Raw genomic sequence first — 20300 nt, forward strand, 5'->3', positions numbered from 1 at the left:
ATAGAATTAGCCAATAATACTAACTGAGAAGCTGCTTCCCATCTTTCTCTGAGGGGGAAATGAATTAAAGATGGATGATCTCATTGAACTAGTGAGTGAAATACGTAAAAAGCTTTCTGAACAAACAGAATAAATGTGCTTTTATAATACAAATGGAGCGTCATCTTTGCAGAGCCTTGTGGGTAAAAACTAATGAAGCAGCAAAAATGGTTGAGTCAATGCAATTTTTTGGAGATTATTAAGGACGGCTTAGTGATTAAGGACATAAAAGGAAATCCAAATGTAGCAAATCATGGGACAGGATGATATTGTGCTTGGCAGAAGCAGATAACATGAACTGTACAGCTATTTTTGAAATGCTCTCTGCTCATTTTCTTAACCTTCTCAGGAAATGCTCTTTGCCAAAACTATGGTACTCTTTATGACTGATAACAAGGTTAATATAGCACAGAAGATTTTGACTCATATTTTGATTCCTACCATCATCAATTTTCCATCCTGAGAACTTTTTAGTTAATGAATGATGCTATGTCTTTAAAACACAATTAACTATTGCTATTACCAAGCTTTAAAGACTGTTCCTGCCAATGCAGGAAATGCAAGAAACACAGGCTAGGTCCCTGGGTTGGGGAGATCAACCTGGAAATGCAACCTGCTCCAGTATTCTTGCCTGGAAAATCCCATGGACAGAGGAATCTGACAGGCTACAGTCCATGGGGTTGCAAAGAGTCAGACACGCCTGAGCAACTGAGCGCGCACACGCACACATTACCAAGTTTGGCAGAGGTTAGCTCAGGTTCTGGGCTTGACAGGGGACTTAGGCCAAAGAGGGTTTGAAATTTAATTCTGAAACTTGTTAGCTGTACGATCCAGGACAAGTTATTTCCCTTTTCTGTGCCTCAATTTCTTCATCTATAAAAGATATATGATTCCTACATCATAGGGCTGTTGTGAGGATTACATTAAGACATAACAGAGGTCTACCATGTAGTTGGTACTTATTGATTACTAATGATTATGTCTATTGTCACTTTGTTTATGGAGTTTACATCTGTTTCCTGTCCTATTGTTAATGAACTTTAAAGATGATATTTTTTCTTTTATATAACTAGGACATTTAATATTAATTTTATGAAAAAATTCTAATGTTTATGCCATTTTATTTTAATTCAGGAATGAAATTTAAAAATTGTCATCAGGAGTCTCAACAAAGCTGTTATTAGTAATATATATTTATTATATATATTATATATTATTAGTAATATATATTTATATTCTCATCATCCCAAGTATTTTCCAATTGGACGTCTATTACATGCAAGCATGTGGGACACCAGAAAGGTATCTCTATTATCTATATAATATTCTTTACGCACATCATATTTTATGTATGTATAAAGTACACACACACATTTTACATATGTGATCCCTAACCCAAACAGCAAGCCACAAAGCTGGTATCATCATTTCTGTTTACAGGTGAGAAAACTTGGAATTGCCAAGGGATAAAGAGCTTGATAGTGTGAAGGTAACCTTGAAATTGTCCTTTACTCCAAGGCCAGTTCTCTCCCACGGGCCAGACTATCCTTCTCACCACTGCATATGAAACCTGAAACTATTTATCACTCCCAAGTGACAGACTTTAGCCATTTCATGAAGCTTTTCCTTATAAAAGACAAAAATTAAACCAATAGCACAAGACTTCATTAATGTCAATTCAGCACACGTCCAAGGATACTCTACAAATTCCACCGGAGACTTTGTAAGTTGCTCAAGACCTTTGGTTTCCACAAAGGAAGACATCTCGAAGCTTCTATTTCTTTCTGTGTTAACGACAGCAAAAAAAGTGAGAAATAAAATTCAGTGTTATAAATAATAGCATATTAGAAGTAGGCAAATGTCCCATGAAACTGAGGGCAAAGACCCTCAAATAACTTTTATATTTAATTTTAATTTTCAGTCTTAGTTGTGTCTTCTAATATTTGCTACCTGGTTAAGTGTTGTGCAAGTTAGGGACACAGTGGCCTCAGTGTTAGAAGATGAATTTTAGATGTGGAGAGTGTGGCCAGGCAAGCTGATCTGTCAAAAGAGGACCTTTTGTTCTAAATCCATTTAGATTGGTTTCTTGAAGCCATCACTGAGAATTAACAGTACAGACCACAACCACATGTACATTCCTGCCAGATGTCAGCACTTGACTATACCCACATTGTCATCACCTCAAGCTTGTAGGTACCCTTTTGGTTGAAAGAACTAATGTGACCTTAGAATTTTGTTATTTTAAAGCAGAAGGATCCTTGAACATTTTCCAGTTGGATGGCCTCATTTTCAGATTACATGTCAGGGGCCACAGAGGTGAATATCCTAGAAGGTCTCAATATTCTTGGACACGGAGCAACATCTTGAAAGCGAAAGTCAAGCTTCCAATTAGAGTGAGAGAAACCAAAAGAAGTTATCTTAGTTTAGAAAGGCAAAGAGCCAAACAGCTTCTCTGACCTCTTTCCAACTAGAAATCACACTGCTACATATAAAGACATGTCACTTGGAGCTCAGTGATTTAAACCAAGTTACCGTCACGCATTGTTCCCTCTTTGATGCCCATTTTCCAGAATTAAAGCCTCATTTTTCTTCCCAGTCATTCCCGCATTCCTCCTTTATCCACCTCTTCACCTTCCCCAATTTAGTCAACTCTAAAGGAAACGCTTGCTTCTCTTGGTCAATCAAAATTCTACTTTCATATGACTATTTTAAGCACTGCTGTTAATTAAAATTAAGTTGCTTTAATAGGTTCTTTGTAAACTATGTGCAGTGTTCTTTTGGAAAAAGTGAGAAAATGGTGTAAAATATAAGGAGAAAGTACTTGTTTGTAAATCTTTGGCTGGTACTGTTGTTATCAGGCTCTTAAGGCCTAAATGTACCAGCTCCTTCCCAGTTTGGCTACTTGTCTGGGAGCTTTTGAATCATGAATTAAGCAAACATTTAGCAGCCAAAGACAGTCATAGTAATATAAAAATAACTACTTTATAGGATGTTGCACAGCTTGTGGTAAGAAGACTAGTAATTGTAACATCAAACAAACTGTTGAAATTTTTATGTCTAAACCTTATTGAAAGTTAGGCTTCCCTGGTGAGTCAGACAGTAAAGAATCTGCCTGCAATGCAAGAGACCCCAGTTCAATCCCTGGAGAAGGGAATGGCTACCAATTCACTATTCTTGCATGGAGAACTCAATGAACAGAGGAGCCCGGTGGACTACAGTCCATGGGGTCGCAAAAAGAGTCAGACATGACTGAGCACTTTGATAAAATGGCTCCTTTCTCTTGCATCCAGTATGAATGGGTTGTCGGATGAAGTAAAACATCAAGTGATGTGAAGTTAATTATATATTCCCCTAAGTATATAAAACATAGGCTGAATAAATGAAATGTGGGTCAACTGACTTGGTTCCATTTCTATTTATCAGGATCGATCAAGTCTCTGCTTCCTTTTAAAGGATGGCTAAATAGTTTATTTCAACACTGTCATTTATATAATTGCCCTGTGTGGTCACGAATGAAAAACAATGTAAAATCCTCAATTAACTGTACTCTGGTCAGGTATCTTTTAGATAATCATGTATAGCCTGTAGGTCTATTAAGAATTTTGGGAAAATATCATGGACTATGTTCTCATATGGTTATATAGATGTATACAATACATATAAATATATACTTATGTATATCTGGGGCTTCCCAGGTGGCCCTAGTGGTAAAGAACCTGCCTGCCAATGCAGGAGACTTAAGATACTCTGGTTTGATCCCTGGGTCGGAAAGATCGCCTGGAGAAGGGCATGGCAACCCATTCCAGTATTCTTGCCTGGAGAATCTCATGGACAAAAGAGCCTGGTGGGGTCTCAAAAAGCTGGACACGATGAAGCTACTTACATGTATGTTTATTTAGATATATAAAAATCAGATAGTAAAGACACGCATATATTAAAAACTTCATAGAATAGTTCTAATAAGGGTAATTTTTTTTGGTCTAATTATCTTGTGGGTATAAAATACTCATTATATACTACACCAGGGGTTTTTCTCCAGGGCAAACTTACTTTTTGAAATTTCAAATGACTCGAACTTGACTGGCTGGATATAGTTCACCAGATTAGACATCTCTTCTGTGGCCATGGCCTCGCTCCCTGCGGTCCCCTGAAAGCAGGAGTAAAAGCAATGTTCCCAGAGTCAGCATTATGTTAGTGAGGGTTGTTTTCCCAGGGCAATGATCAAATGACCCATGAGGGCAGAAAAGGATCACTCCTTTTCTGAAAACAGTTATTGCCAACAGAAAATGGATCAGAGGAGAAAGGAAAAGCAGCACCTCGCGTTACACAGTGAGGGGTGGGCCTGGGCGGCTCCCCGATCACCCAGTTCCAGCAGCGTCAGGACCACCCGAAAGCTCGCAGGAGGGCAGCCTCCCAACCCTCCTGAACCAGGATCTGTAATGTACTAAGGTGACCCAAACGCACAGCAAAGTCGAAGAAGCCTGGTGCTGTGTCCCGTCTGTCAAAGCAGGGAGTCTGCAGGTGATGTCTGAAGTTAATATATTGAGAATTCATTGTACAAGACATGCCGAGGGGTCACTGTGCCCGTGCCCCGCAACTACTGAAGCCCGCTCACTCTGGAGCTCCTGGATTGCAACTAGAAAATCTGTGCGCTGCCAGGAAACAGTCCCTCTGACACAACCAAGATCCTGCAGGCCACAACTAAGACCTGACACAGCCAGTTAAATCAATAGTTTAAAAAGAAGTCATCATACAATACGAAAATGAGCATGTAGGTGACCACTGGATGAATGGAAAATTGTTATTGAAAAGGGTCGCCAGTGAAAGTGGGTTGGGGTGGACAAACAAATATTGCTTTTCTTTAGAACCTTTCCGCTCGGCCTCCCTTCCTAGCTCCTGGGCGCCGATTAAGCAAGCAGCACAATGCATCTTTCCCGCTGGCTCAGTGGTAAAGAATCCGGCTGCAGTGTGGGAGAAGACAGGTTCGATCCCTGGGTTGGGAAGATCCCTTGGAGAAGGAAATGGCAACCCATTCCAGTATTCTTGCCTGGGAAATCCCATGGACAGAAGAGCCTGGTGGGGCCACAAAGAGTCAGACACGACTTAGCGACTGTACAACAACACATAGAAGGTCAGGAGCTCAGGTTCTAGAGCCAGTCTAGGGCAAGTTACTTAACTGTTCTGTGCCTCAGTTTGGTCACCTATAAAATCAGGAAAAAATTAGTCTCAATAACAAATAGAATTCTTGTGATTATTAAGTGTGTTAACTGATGTGAAAGAGCTCAGAACAGTGCCTGGCATATTAAAGCCTTATGTTACTTTAGCTAATATTAGCTATTATATAAATACCACTTTGATGAAGTTTTTAATAAAGAAGAAAGCCTACACTGCAGTACTGATATGGGCAGACCTCTTTAGGCTGATTTAACATTTTCTCCCACTTTTAGAAGGCAGAATACAAGGGAGACAAGGTTTCTTTTGAAAACTTCTGTAGCAAGATTAAGATTAAATGCTAATTAGGAAATAGCCATTGTAAATGGTTATCCAATTAGTAAGATAGTTTTAAAATGATCAAAAGTTACTGATAAAAAGTTTACACAATTGAAATAATTCTCAGGAAAAGCTACTTTGTAATAGTTTTTCTTCTGGGTATTAAGTTGAAATTTAGTGGGGAAAATATAATTAACAATTTAGGCTACATTAAGGAAATAATTATAAGAGGAAGAACACCATGTCAGAACAGCTTATTGTTATTTATCTTTATTAATTAAATTGTAAAGATATAATTACTGAGACATACTTTTCAATATATTTGAAAGCAGATTCAGTATAAATTTTTTGAACAGGACTCCTGCTAAAAGTTTTAAAATGTCAATTGACCTATCCTTGATTTGCTTCTAGAGTCTGTGCAATTAATACTTCTGAGTTATTTGGGGAATCTTGAACTTCTAAATATTAAATATACGTAAATATTCAGTAGAAATCTCTATTGGTTCCAAAATTATAAGAATGCGGAATTCCAAGAATGTCCAGTGGTTAGACCCCAGGCTTCTACTGTTGGGGCTTGGATTCAATCCTTAGTCAGGAAACTAAGATCCTACAAGCCAGGCAGCCAAACAAAGGTCAAAATCACCACGAGGAAATTAATGTCAAGTTTACAAACATTTTTCCAAACCTCATGTCTTCTCTGGACTTTGGACCATGACATCCATTTAACTGCCTCGAAAACTGAAGAGGGAAGATGGAGATCACAAATTTTGAATTCACCCTCAAGATACTACATTTGATGAAAGACAGCCTCAGCAAAACTGTTCCTTAGAACTTTGCTTAACACAATACTTGGTTTAGTGATCAATTTTGCATTTTTAGTTTTAAACTATTTTTACCACTAGATGGCAGAAGGTGACCAGAGCTACATTCAGAGTGAGCGGACTGGAATGGCAAGTTGGTGAAAAGTCTCTGACCAGAAGTCAAGCCCTAGAAACGTACCTCATCCATTGAAGACTTTTTACAGTCATCATCATCGTCATCATCGTCACTCTCTGTATCAGCTTCTCCTGTCAAATTTTAATAACAGATCATGAAGTAAACAAGCAATTACAGGTTTGAAGCACATGTGACATGTATATTTACCAAACATTTCCTTGAAAGTTGGCCTTTCACTAAAATTATCCTTTTGGATACTTAAATTTTATTAATTATAAAGCATTATACTGGGTTTGAATTTTTTTTCTAAATTTGATGTGTGAAATTTCCAAAATCTATAAAAGATGCTTGTCTTAGCATTTTTATCTATGTTTTGCAAAGCATATGGCATCTTTTACAGTTAGCTCTCTCTGGTACACATATCCTATCTTGATGTATACATCCTCTTTCAGGGTCTCTATGACCTAAAACAGAAAAACGATCACTTTTCCATCTTTCCCTTTTCTTCTCAGCCCTAACTCTTCATGTGATTCTTGGCCAGTGCTCAGTGACCTTGGCCAGAGAGGACCTCATGGGAGTGGAAGTAGAGGACAAGAGCTGGGACAGGAACAGGGGCTATAGCAGCAACCTGATTCTCCAGAACCATAAGGTACTGACTGTATCCTGTGATTTGCCTGCAGGCTTATTTGATGGAGGCACTGTTGTCTAAGGGTTTCCCGGGTGGCACTAGTGGTAAAGAACCTGCCTGCCAAAGCAGGAGACATGAGATGAAGGTTTGATCCCTCGGTTAGGAAGATCCCTGGAGGAGGGCATGGCAACCGACTCCAGTATTCTTGCCTGGAGGATCCCGCAGCCAGAGGAACCTGGCGGGCTACAGTCCATGGGGTCGCAAAGAGCTGGACACGACAGAAGCAACTTAGCAGGCACACAGGCATGAACTGTTGTCTAAACAGTGCATGTATCTTTGCAAATGGCATATTCTATTTAAAAGGGCAGAATGAAATGGATGAATCTTAAATAATTATGCATGGGAATCTCCCTCAATCAGATCTCATGCAGTTTCATATTTAGCCAATATGCTGGCATTTCAGTAGATTGTTTTTCTCTCCAAAGTTGAGGCGGATGTTTACATCCTTAATCATCATTACATACTTAAAGAGTCACATTGGCATGCAGCATTATGTTCTTCACAGCTCTGGGATTCAGTTAGACCCAGTGATATCAGTTACATAACAAGATTTTCAAGGAAAAAGTAATGAAAGCATACTTCTAAATTGTTTGATTTGACTTCCAGTGTCCAGACAGTGCAATAGCACAATAAACCCAGTAGATGGCAATCATGGCTCGACAACGAGGCAGCTTACATGGGCCAGCACCTCCCCTTCCTGCCATCTATAAATTAACTCCCCTGCTCGGGCTCTGTAAATGGCACTGCCACTGCCTCCAAGAAGCTTATTAATGTTTTCATTTGGCTGACAACGAGAGCAGTGGGCAAAGTATTCATGAAATAATCTTTAGAGGAAAAAGTTGTCTGGGACCAACATGGTTTATTATTTACGGCTTGTTTGTTAAAGAAAGCCACATATAACTGTTTATGAAGCTAATACTGTGTTAGTTAATAAGGGTGAATCAATTCCACTTTGAATAGAAAACACTGCTTATTCTATAGAGATACATTCTTTTAAGAGGTTGATGCAAAATTTCTTACAGTCAAATTTATTGTCTCAAGTTTTGGTAACCACTTTTTTTTTTTTTTAAATTAAAGAGGAGGTTCTTTTTATTGACTAATTTAAGTTGCTTCATGGTACAACAGACCAGAATTTCAAATAAGCATGCCATTCTCTGGTTTATGTGGGAAAGAAAGGATTTGTCATCCTTTACTCTATGAGTAGGGACCTGGTTTCTCCCTTAGATTTTGGAGGGAACTTGAAGGAATTCTGTTGCGTAATATTAATAATAATAAATTATCCTAGTTCTTTAAACAAGTGTACAGGCAAAGGGCTGGATCTCTTGGGGGAAGATCTCACCAATAGGTGCTAAGAAAAGTAGATTAGCTTTGGTATAAGAACTATTTCATTTTTCAAGTTACTTGATTTCCCAATACTGAGCACATCGACAAGCCAAATGGCAAATTAGTAGCGGTCTTTATTCAGGGGCCTACTTACATATATAAATGTCAAAAAATTTCCATCACAATAAATAAATATTGCACAACAGAGAATGGGGCTAGTTTAGGAAATCCACTGAATTACTAACAGATTGTGGCTCTTTCTCTGAATTAAGCAATAATGTTCATCGCCTGTAAAAATCGTCATTTGTGTTATGCATCCAGTTAATAAGAGGAAGAGAACTGGTGAAGGCAGATGGTAAAACAACAAGCTCCCACACACAAGGGAAGACTTGGTTTACTTGGTTTACTCAAGGGATAGAATCGTGCTGGGAAATCGGTGGCCTGTTAGTGACTTGCTTTCCAAAACTTCAAAAAGAACATTCTCACTGAGACTAGAAGTTATTTTTGAAAAAAGAATCAGAATTGTGTAGTTATGTTTTAAACACACTTTTAAAAACTACCAAAAAAATCTTTCTAGGAATTACATAATGTCTGTGGACAAGGATTTTAATGTAAACAATAAAAGTAATTGGTAACTATGATGGAAAAATAGAAGAAAAGATAAGTCAGGGTCTTGATGAATCTTTTTTTTTCTGATTTACCTAGAGTTTATATTTTAATTTTTTAAATTTATTTTTAAATCTTTTAATTGACATATGATAGATATACAGAGAAGTATGCATACCACATGTGTACAGTAATGGTACCCAGATCAGCAAACAAAATATAACCAGTGTTCAGAAGCCTCCTTGGGTCCCTTCCAGTCACCTCTTCACCAGGAGTAACCCTCTCTTGACCTCTAAAAGTCCTGGTTAGTTCTGCCATTTTTGTACTTTATATAAATGGGATCAGACAGTGGATACTTACTTTTGCATTTGACATCTTTTCCTCAACATTATATTTCTAAATGAGAGTCATCTATGTTGCTATGTGCACTGAAGACTGCTACACATTATTCCATGAGGTGAATATTGCACAATGTATTTATCTGTTGATGTGCTATTCTGAGTAGTGCTGCTTTAAGCAGCTCTTGCCCATACTTCTTGGTGAACATCTACATGTACTTCTGTTGGCTATATACCTAGGAATAGAATTCTCTGGGGTACAGGGGCTTCATATGCATCTGTTCAGTTTAGCTTCTGTAGACGCTGCCAAACCCTTTTCCAAAGCCACTGTCCCAATGTTAGCTAAATTTTTATTGAAGAACTTTCTAGATTCAAGCTTAAAGTTTGCTTCACATATTCAGCCTCCAATCAGGAGATCTTCATAATGCCATCACTTCAGATCTTTTCAGACTACCAAGATTCTGACTAGAACTGGAAAAAAACTTAGACTGAATGACAAATAATTCAAAGGAAATGGGTGACCACTCTGAATTCTTTTTTCATCAATCACAAAAGTCTATTTCAATTTAAATCTAATATGAAAATAAATGATACTAAACATCATCTAGTAGCTCTGGTAGATAATTCAAGTAACCTACCATTTACATTTTAAAAGAGTTCTGGAAAATATGGATGAACTGAATGACTCAGAACTCTTCAACAATGAGAATGCATTTGGTGACCATCTTGGGTCCAGATCTGCAGTTAATGTCAAGGGATCACTGTCCTGAGAAGCTTAAAAATCACCTGGCTCCTCCAGAGATTATTTGGCTTATATGGCGACCTCCCCAAAATGTCCATGTCCTGTGAACATCTCCTGTGTCCTGTGAATACACGGCACAGGGGACTTTTCAGATGAGATTAAGTTAAGGACCTTGAAGCGGGAGAGATTATTCTGGATTATCTGGATAGGTCCAGCGTAATGACGTGAGTTCTTAAAAGCAGAGGACCTTTTCCAACTGTGGTCCTAGGGAGACATGGTGACAGAAGAAGTGAAACGGGATCTTGCTAGCTTTGAACTTGGAGGAAGGGGGCCATGAGCCAACGGATGTGGGTTGCCTCTAGGAGCTGAAAGTGCAAGGAATGATTCCCTCAAGCTCCAGAAAGAGAAGCAGCCTTGCTGATGCCTGGAGTTTAGCTTGGTGAGGTCACGTGGGCCTCTGCCATGCAGAACTGGGGGCTCATATGTTTGTGCAGTTTTAAACCACTGGCTTTAAAACAGAAATAGAAAACCAACACAGTTTACTGTGCCCAGGTGGAAATGTTAAAAGTCCTTCTAAGTTACTTCCAGAGCAGCCGTTTTTAAACCCACACGTAACAGAGGAATGCGAGTCTACCAGCCTCTCACCGGCTCCTGGGGACGAGGGCTCAAACACACTGGAGGAGTCGCTGTACGTGTTGGAAGCTTGTTCTGAGAGCTTCTTCTTGCCACTTCCTTCTGACGACTTGTGTGATTTCTTCTTATTTTTCACCAAAATTTTGTACATTAAATCCATAGGACTTGGAAGGGGAACTCCAGATTCCAACTAAGAAAGAAAAACACATTCTTTAAAAACACTGACCTTTCCTTTCAGATTCTATCCCCAAACCCAAGGACTGCATTAGATACCACAAGCTTTTAGACTGTTCTTTACTACCTTCAACACAGCTCATTAAAGTATCTTATGTAGGGGCTGGTTCATAGCTCCTCACATGAAAGGTATATTTTAAATACTGTACCCTTTATTTTTCCACCAGAAATATACATGAATACAGCCACAGACATGTATTGAGTGATTTGGCCTGCTAACCTAAAGTTTCATGAGTTTTCTGTTGGGCATGAATCCAACCATCTTGATTTAGAACAGACTGGAAGGCCTCAGCTTGGATTATCAAAGGATGGAAACCTCTCACAGTGTGACTTCTGCCAGGAAGATGGCAAAGACAGGCAGGAGCTTCTGGGAAAGTCCTCAGAATCCACTTTTCAGATGATGCAGTTTAAAAGCAGCAAAGTCCCCATCCTGGCATGAGACTGTAAAGTGGCACATCTTCTTGGCCTTGGCAGAAGTGGACTGGGTGGCTTCAGATTTACCCACCGCCCTGAGATTCAAGCTGTTTGCAAGCCTTGGTTCTAGTGTATTCAGCTTGTACATCTAATGGGAAAAATAAATTTCCCATGAGAAGGATATTATATATCAGACAGCATGTGTGCAAGTCTCAAGACAGGTTATTTTTAGAAAGTCTATGGGCTTCTGTAAGCAGGTCCTCGATTCTTCACTTGCAACCAGTCTGATAACTGGTGTGAAAACAGGAGAGACGGGTGGAGACCGGGGCAGGGGCTGAGGAGGGAAGAGGCAACAAGACCATCTTTCTGCTGCTTTCCTTCCCAAAGCAAGGATACGGCCACACAACAGGGCGGCCTGGATTGTGCTGGGCACATGCGGGAAAGAGAAGCGTGGCCAGCAGGGGCAGGCTGGAATGTCCCCCACCGCCTTCAACGTCCTGTTTTCCTGGCCCGCGTCTTTCAGAGGTGAGGATCCTGGACGTGCTCAAGGCCTGCGCCCTGGGGCTCCCTCTGTGGGCGGATGCCCTGGTGGGGATTTTGCAGCCCCCGCTGGCTCTCGAGGGGCAGGGAGCGGAGCAGGGTGAGGGCAGAGGAGCAGTCAGACAGGGGTTTGCCCCCTCAGGGGCTCCCCGCCAGCCTCCCGAGGGCTCACGGTCAACTGCGTGACACACACCAAGACACAGACACACGGAGCGGGCTAAGGGAGCCCCCCTAAGCCGGTCATAGGGAGGCGTGCGCCCCTGCGGGACGGGCTCAGAACGCTTACCGGGTACTTGTCCAGCGGCTCCATGAGGAGGGCGTCGCCGAAGATGAGTCTGCAGTACTCCGCCATCTTGGCCTGCTGCTTCGGCCTGAGGGGAGAGAGGCGAAAGCGGGCGGGTGATGCAAGAGGCGCCTCAGCATGGCTGCACCATACCGGTCACAAGCAGACGGCATTCTTCCCCTTGCCGTCGGGACTGCTTTCATCTTTCCAAATTCCTGCTTGCAATTCCCACTTGTGTGGATGTGAATGCCACAGGCAGGTGGAGAGAGGAGGCTCTTCCACCGAGGACACAGATGGAGGGGACAGCAGGTCACCTGCCTATTCCTGGATGCTTGAATGTCCCAGGGTTAGAGACTCAGTCCCTTTTGGTTAATTTCCCAATTCTAAGTCAAATGCCAGATACTTGGGGGTAGAACTCATTCATGACTCTGTGAATTTTTGGGTGAGATTTGTCTAACAGATGGAGCTGCACTGCAAAGAGGTATTTAAAAGGAGGTGAAGAAACAGGGAGGAAGGTGGACAGAGAAAAAGAGAGAATCTAAAAATGCAGAAGTGAAAAGGCTGACAGGCAGAAGTGTGTCCACTTGGGAAAGGGCACTGAAGGAAAGACAAGTGAAGCAGGCATCTTGGGGAAGGGTGTCTGCAGCCCTTTTGTGCACAAGAGGGGCACAAAGGTGGTGTCAGCCTAATGAGGTGCCAGGGGAACTTGGTCTGATGGGAGAAGGCTGGAGCTGTTCAGTTGGTTGAGCTGAGTTCCAGGCTCTCAACCTCTCAGGGTCTATAAAAAATAGAGGAAAATAATTGTTCTTGGAAAGGGGCAGAGGATGCTGAGGAGATGAAGTGAAGTAATAGATGCAAACACCTTTGAAGAGGAAGATGATCCCAGTGCTGCAAGGAAGCCTCTGCCAGCTAGACCGGAGGAATGAGAGCTTGCTCATGTATAAACAGAGTTGATAAGAAGGAACATCCATAATCTTTCAAAACTGCTTCCCTTGACCTTTTAAAAAGCCATTCTCATTCTGTACGATGTTAAATATCATTATAAAGGTGTCCAATTCCATCAGGTTTTATGGACTGTGATTTTGATCTATAGGCTGTTGGACTCGATTTCCAATAGTTGTCTCTACGTGCTGCAATGTTAATACATTTTAGCAGAACTGGGGCTGTAGTAATAATAAGTAAGTGATAAAACTTCTTGACTACAGTTCAAATTGATTAACAAATGTAATTCTAATTTTCATTCCTTTTACCATGACTATTATACCTGGATCATGGACCGTGCTTTTTCCTGGGAAGGGGATGTTTTGGGGGTTCAAATCATATTGCAATGGATCCATAGGGAAAGCACTCTTCATATCCCCTTTCTAAAAAACATATATTTAGAGGACGTGTCAGATGAATTCTCTGGGCTTCACATTCAAGCCCAAGTTCACTACCTTCTTGAACTGCAAGGGGAGGCAAAGCAGAGCTTCACAGAACTTGCAAAACTCTACACGACAACTCCCAAATTCTTATGACACCTGTTTTGACCAGTTGGGGATTATCCTGTGTGACTCACGCAGCCTTTGGAATATCCTGCAGTTCTCCCAGCAGTATCACTGATGGAGGAAACCCTGCCAACTGAAGAACTGATCCTAAAAGCACTGGGAGTGGTTGTTAAAGGATAACGTGTTATAGTTGAGGGACAAGCAGAAGTGGCTGATTTGGCAGAGCATCCCTGGGCATTCACAGTTCAGATGCCTTTGCCCAAAAGACAGCTGGTTCCAGGGCTCCACCAAGCCAGTGGGCTCTGCAGCTGTAGATTAGAAAAGCCCATTGAGCCTGGGCCTACATGTTCCATGCTGCCCCAGGGTTCTCCAGGCGAGTGGAGTGGGTTGCCATCCCCTCCTTCAGTGAACCACGGTTTCTTAGAACTTTTCACTATGACGCGTCCATCTTGGGTGGCCCTGCACTGCCTGGCTCCTAGCTTCATTGAGTTACACAAGCCCCTTCACCACAGCAAAGCTGTGGTCCATGAACAACAATAACAATGTGAATAACAACAACAGCTACTTTCCAGGCTGCACAAAAGAAACTGTCCAACCCTTCCACTTCACTTTCATGGAATGATGCTCTGAAATGGAGTTTTTCTGTTCCAAGTGTGGTCCACAGATTAGCAGCATCAACAGGGCTTGGAGCTGGTTAGAAAAGCAGATTCAAGGCCTCCTGGGAAGACAGGCAAGTTCCATGTTGGAATCTCAGGTTCTGATCAGAAAGGAAGGAAAGAAGGGAGCAGGGCTCAGGGGTCTCAAGAGGCCCCCTCTGGAGGATTCTCATATACACTCAAGTTGGGGAACCACTGTGATGGGTGAACTGACTCACCAGGTTCCTCAAGGATGTCACTTTCCTTGAGGGTTGGAACTTGAGAGCCCCAAGTTCCTTTGCTCAGAAGCCTGGAGTGAAAAGGGAGGATTTATTCCCTAACACCCTGCTTTTGGGATTTCTAGTGGAGCTGTATCCTCACTCTTAGAGGAACTTCAGGATGATGTTCCAGGTGTCTCTAAACAGGTGGCAGGTAGACTCTGTCCTCTGTCATGCAGTCCCCAAATCAGACCCTGGGGAGGATTTTGCTAAACCAAAATCTTACTCGATTCCACTAAAGAATCAGCTCGGCTTTTAATGCTGCAGGTGCCAGAGCTCTGTCCCCAGGCCCCTGATTCACTGAGCTGGCAGTGGAGCCTTGGAACTTGCATTTGTAACAAGCCTGCAGGTAATAAACAGCTGGTTAATGAACCTCAGTGTTTAGAGCAGTGCTCTCACACTTCACCAAATCACCTGGAGTCTTAAGAAAATGAAGATTCCAAGGCAAAGACTGGGGTGAGGCCTGAGAGTCTGCATTTCTAACAAGCTCCCTGATCATGTAGATGCTGCTGGTCCATGGATCAACCACACTTTGGAGAGCAAGGATCTGTGTTTGACCTAAACTCTAAAACCTGCTTCACCATGAGCCAAGATGGGGATAACAAGAGGCAGTGTCCATGGATAAAGGAAGATGTGTTTGAAGATCAAACACACATGCACATCTAGAGGGGACCTAACTAGAACAGAAAGCAAACTAAGCAGAAGAAGTCAGAGGAGAACAAAGAAACTTTAATTGTGGGTCATAATTGCAGAAACAAGGCATTACATTTGCCATGAGAGAGCAAAAAAAAAAAAAAAAAAAAAAAAAAAAAAAAAATCCTAAAGCATTTAGAACATCAACACTGGCTACCATGGAGATACAGTGAGAGGAAAATATTCACAAATACATTTTGAGCTTCAGGCCACACCAGACTTATATGGACATGTTAAACATTGGCAAGGTGATCAGTTTTCTGACCAAGGAGCAAGCCCACATCATCCAAGGTGAACTAAACCAACCTCCGTCTCTATATATGAAATATATATGAAGGATATTTTTCATTGGACACATTTGGGCTCATTCCGGATTGCCTGGCCCTTTAAATGCCTTTAATGACTTGGCTGACTTGTTAACCAGAAATACAGTGGCTACTGTGATTGAGGAGGCCAGAGCCTCTCACTCACTTCATCATCAATACGCTACTGCCTTAAGATATCAATTCCAAATTCCCAGAGAGACTGCTCGAGAGATTGTGCGTTCTTGCTTACACTGCCCTACTGTTTCTAATAGTCTACCTATGGGAGTTAATCCTCGTGGTCTCAAACCTAACGTACTCTGGCAAATGGATGTAACTCATGTTTCTTCATTTGGAAAACTGTCCTTTGTTCATGTAACTGTAGATACCTTTTCTCACGTTATTATTGCAACTGCTCGTACCGGAGAGGCAGTTAAAGATGTGATACAACATCTCTTTACTTGTTTTTCATATTTGGGCCTGCCAAAAGCTCTGAAAACTGACAATGCTCCTGCTTACACTTCTAAGTCTTTTCAGGAATTTTGTATAAAGTTTCAAATTAAACATAATACAGGCATCCCTTATTATCCACAGGGACAAGCCATTGTGAAAAGATCACATCAAACATTAAAAATCCAAATTCAAAAATTAAAAGAAGGGGAGTTTAAGTATAGCTCTCCCCATCAAATCTTGCAACATGCTCTTTTCATAATAAATATTCTAAATACTGATCTGGCTGGAACTACTGCAGTGCTTTGTCATTGGTGCCTGGAACAATTAAATGCAAAACCATTAGTCAAATGGAAGGACCTCCTCTCAGGACAATGGAAGGGTCCTGACCCATTATTAACTAGCGGTCGAGGACGTGCTTGTATTTTTCCACAGGATACAGATTCTTCAATTTAGATTCGGGACAGGCTGATTCGCCATGTTGCAGACCCCCAGACATCCAGTTCCCCCATTGCTTTGATCACAAAAGAGGAGCCCTCCAGAAGGGGAGGCAAGATAAACATCGAGATCCCGGCGAGACCGACGGGGCTGCTGCAGCGCGAACTCCAACCAGAAAATAATTCTACTTATTCTGTTTTGGCTTGTCTACCCTCTCCTTATGTTTTTCTCTTTACCAACGATTCTGGAAAACTTAATGTACATATGACTTTCACTGGTGGACCCAATGTAGTGACTTGTGAACAATGTATGCTCTCGTCTTGTTTAAACCCTCAATATAATGTTTGCTCCTTTGTAGTGTTACAACGTCCACCTTATCTTATGATGTAACCACTTATTGATATAATGATAGTCTTGCTGTATTACAACAACTTCAGGATTTAATGCAATTGCAACGGTTTGTGGGCTTGATTATCCTGGGAAAAGCAGCTTTAATAACCACAACTGCTTCTGTTACTGCGGCAGCAATATCATTGACTCAACAAGTGCATACTGCCCAATATGTTGATACCATGTCTAAAAATGTTTCTTTAACTCTAGCAACACAGGAAGCTATAGATAGGAAATTAGAGATGAGAGTACACACCTTAAAAGAGGCAATAATGCATACTGGAACTGAGTTACAGGCTTTAAAAGTGAAAATGGCTCTGTCTTGCCACGCTAATTACTGGTGGATATGCGTGACATCTTTAAAGGTAAACGAGACAGATTATAAATGGGAGAAAATCAAAAATCATATCTCAGGTATTTGGAACAGCTCTGACATTGGCCTGGACTTAGGGAAACTTCATAATCAAATACAGACCCTGGAGCACTCTTGACTGGATTTTACCGCTGCTGGAGCAGCTAATGACTTTTTTCACACTTTCTCTAACTTCATTTCAGGAAAAAACATTCTGTCTAATATCTTTAGTTCTAATTTTGCTTCTCATAATCATTCTTCCTTGTATTGTCAGGATTCTTCGGCAGAACATTCAGAAGCTCGCGGCTGAGCTGCATCTGGCTGTTTTAAGAAATAAAAAAGGGGGAGATGCCGGGAGCTGGCATATTGCATATTGACGGCATATTGCATATTGAGTGCAGCACCTTCACAGCATAATCTTTCAGGATCTGGAATAGTTCAACTGGAAGTCTATCACTGCCAGGAGCCAGCGTGAGGCACTCCGCCCGTGGCAAAGGTCATGAGGAAGGAGGCTCGGCATACGCAAAGGCGGGATCGAGCCTCAGGAGTCCCCCTGGAAATTCTCGAGCATCTACCCCCAAAACCAGAGTCTGCCTACTTTCTGCTTTGTGCTTTCACCTACACCTCTGACTTTACGGGGGGCTGTCCCCCACTACCTCTCTCTAAAAAAAGAGTTAACGTACAGCTCCAGTTAATAATTCCTGGGTGTGACAGTGTTTCAACCTACAAACTCCTTTGGAAATCCTTTAGCCTGCCTGAATAGGTGTTTCCGGCCACATGTGATTGCTCAGAGCCTCCCAACTGTGAGAGACATGAGATGTTCTAAACTGTCTACAGATTCCTTTGCGCAGTTAAAAGATTGATTAGAAATTGTATTGGTGAAGGGTTTTTCACTTGTTGGGCCAATGTTTGCTGCTAAGTCTCCATATCCCTTACCTGCTGTGTCCCTGGCAGTGTATTGATTAATATAATTGGTGTAAGTAGTAGCTTTAATGTTTGTAACCTGGGACCCTTGAGTTAATTCTTTTTCTTGTTATAGCCCACCACACCTTTGCTCTGTAGGAATGCAACTTTATCTAATGCTTTTGGAGGGTGGCTCCTGACCAATCACCTTTAGAGAAAAATAAGTTTTCTAAAGAAAGTTTCTTAAAATGTTAACAGGCCTCCAGGCCAGAAGATGATGCAAATCACCTAAATTTTTGCATATGATAGGTTTGCAGGAAGAAAGCCTGGCTTACTGCATGACTCTACCCCTTCCCCCATTATCCTCTATGCATAACTTAAGGTATAAAAACTACTTTGGAAAATAAAGTGCGGGCTTTGTTCACCGAAACTTGGTCTCCCCACGTCGTTCTTTCTCTCACCTTCTGGCTGAATTATTCAGCCTCTTTTCTCCACTGAATTTCCTCACTGAGCTATCCTTATTTCAGCCTCTTTTCTCCACTGAATTTCCTCACTGAGCTATCCTTATTCTATTACTCTTTATATCCTTAATTAAAGTTTAATTAAGCAGTTGTTTCCTGATCCTCGCTGATGCCGTCCCCGCTTCGAATTCCCTGGATCCACCGGGGCTGGACCCCGGCAAAATCCCTTCCTATATATAAAGGATTTACAACTTCTGGCAATTAAGGACTTCATCCAAAATCTCACATTTCTCTGTGGCTGAACCAGGTGTGGTGGTTTCTTCACTTGAGTGTAGAGGAGAATTCTTTTAGTGAAAGTGCTAGTTTACAAATTACAAAGTAGGTGGCCCATCAGTTAACTGGGACTTGTAAAAAAATATGATTCAAAGTCTTACTATACAAATTCAAATACAGGTGTGGAGGTGAAGCTCAGGAATTCTGCATTTTATGGGGCTGTGACATGGCAGGGGGAGAACAGTAGTCAGCTGCTCACTGAAGATTTCTCCTTGTCTCATTGATAGGTAGTTTCAAATATTAGGAGAGAAAACCAAAAAAAATTCACAGGTTTCCTTCCTTTTTTTCCAATGTGGGTTTGTTTTGAAGGCATGGCTCAAGTGGGCTGGGACTAGGGTTCTGATTCTGGCATTTTGTATACACAGCACAAAGGAGAAAAAAATAACTGTTGCTAGAGACGGAGAAGGCGATGGCACCCCACTCCAGTACTCTTGCCTAGAAAATCCCGTGGAGAGAGGAGCCTGGTGGGCTGCAGTCCATGGGGTCGCTGAGGGTCGGACACGACTGAGCGACTTCACGTTCACTTTTCACTTTCATGCATTGGCGAGGGAAATGGCAACCCACTCCAGTGTTCTTGCCTGGAGAATCCCAGGGACGGCGGAGCCTGGTGGGCTGCCGTCTATGGGGTTGCACAGAGTTGGAGACGACTGAAGTGACTTAGCAGCAGAGATGGCATATAGGTTTCAGATATTTTGGGTGTGTGTGTCCTGTGTTGAGTAAGATTCTGTATCTGGTGTATCTAGTTCAGTGGAAAAGAGTGCTGTAACTGATGAATGGTATCCACCACTGGTTTGTTCAGCAATGAGGTGGGATGGCCCACGAGTCAAACATAACATTTTACCGGCAAAGGGGAAGCTTGTCAATTTTCTTGGGGTGTGTGACAGTCCTCCCAGGAAAGAACTGTAGCTGAATGATGTTGATATGTGTGTGAGGCTCAAGGACAATGGAAATAGGAAGCAAAAAACTTCCTCCCACAATAGAATTCAGCATCTCAGGATTTCACTGCCATTCCATCATCTCAGCAGTTTGGGATCAATATCATAGCATCCTAGGAAGGCTGTTTTCCTCATTTCTTTTGTTATTCATGCATTATTAATGAACTTTTAGCAGCTCAGTTTCTCATTTTTTTTTTTTTCCAACCTGAAAGGGCTGTATTAGGGGACAATCTTTTTTATTTTATGTCCACTGTAGATTTAGTTTTCATGCTCAGTTTTGCTCTCTGTATGATTGGGGTTGAAGACTAAAAAATATGCTGTGGTTAAGGTCATGAGCCACAAAAACATGACCACTTGCAGGCCGTTGCCTTGTGGAA

The 20300-nt window shown here is 41.6% G+C and overlaps 1 protein-coding gene across 6 annotated transcripts in view; it reads right to left on the bottom strand.

Annotated features, from left to right (window-relative positions):
* The window catches only part of PLCB1 (phospholipase C beta 1), an 849858-nt gene that overhangs the window by 169478 nt on the left and 660080 nt on the right, over positions 1-20300 (bottom strand). For all 6 annotated transcript variants that reach the window (XM_025264704.3, XM_025264705.3, XM_044928314.2 and 3 more), the window contains exons 13-17: positions 12270-12354; positions 10808-10985; positions 6529-6596; positions 4090-4186; positions 1739-1823 (exon numbers count right to left, since the gene is read on the bottom strand). In XM_025264704.3, coding sequence (XP_025120489.1) covers positions 1739-1823; positions 4090-4186; positions 6529-6596; positions 10808-10985; positions 12270-12354 — 513 coding nt within the window. The remainder of the gene's footprint in view (positions 1-1738; positions 1824-4089; positions 4187-6528; positions 6597-10807; positions 10986-12269; positions 12355-20300) is intronic.

The sequence above is a fragment of the Bubalus bubalis genome, chromosome 14 (genome assembly GCF_019923935.1).
Source record: "Bubalus bubalis isolate 160015118507 breed Murrah chromosome 14, NDDB_SH_1, whole genome shotgun sequence".
Taxonomy (NCBI): domain Eukaryota; kingdom Metazoa; phylum Chordata; class Mammalia; order Artiodactyla; family Bovidae; genus Bubalus; species Bubalus bubalis.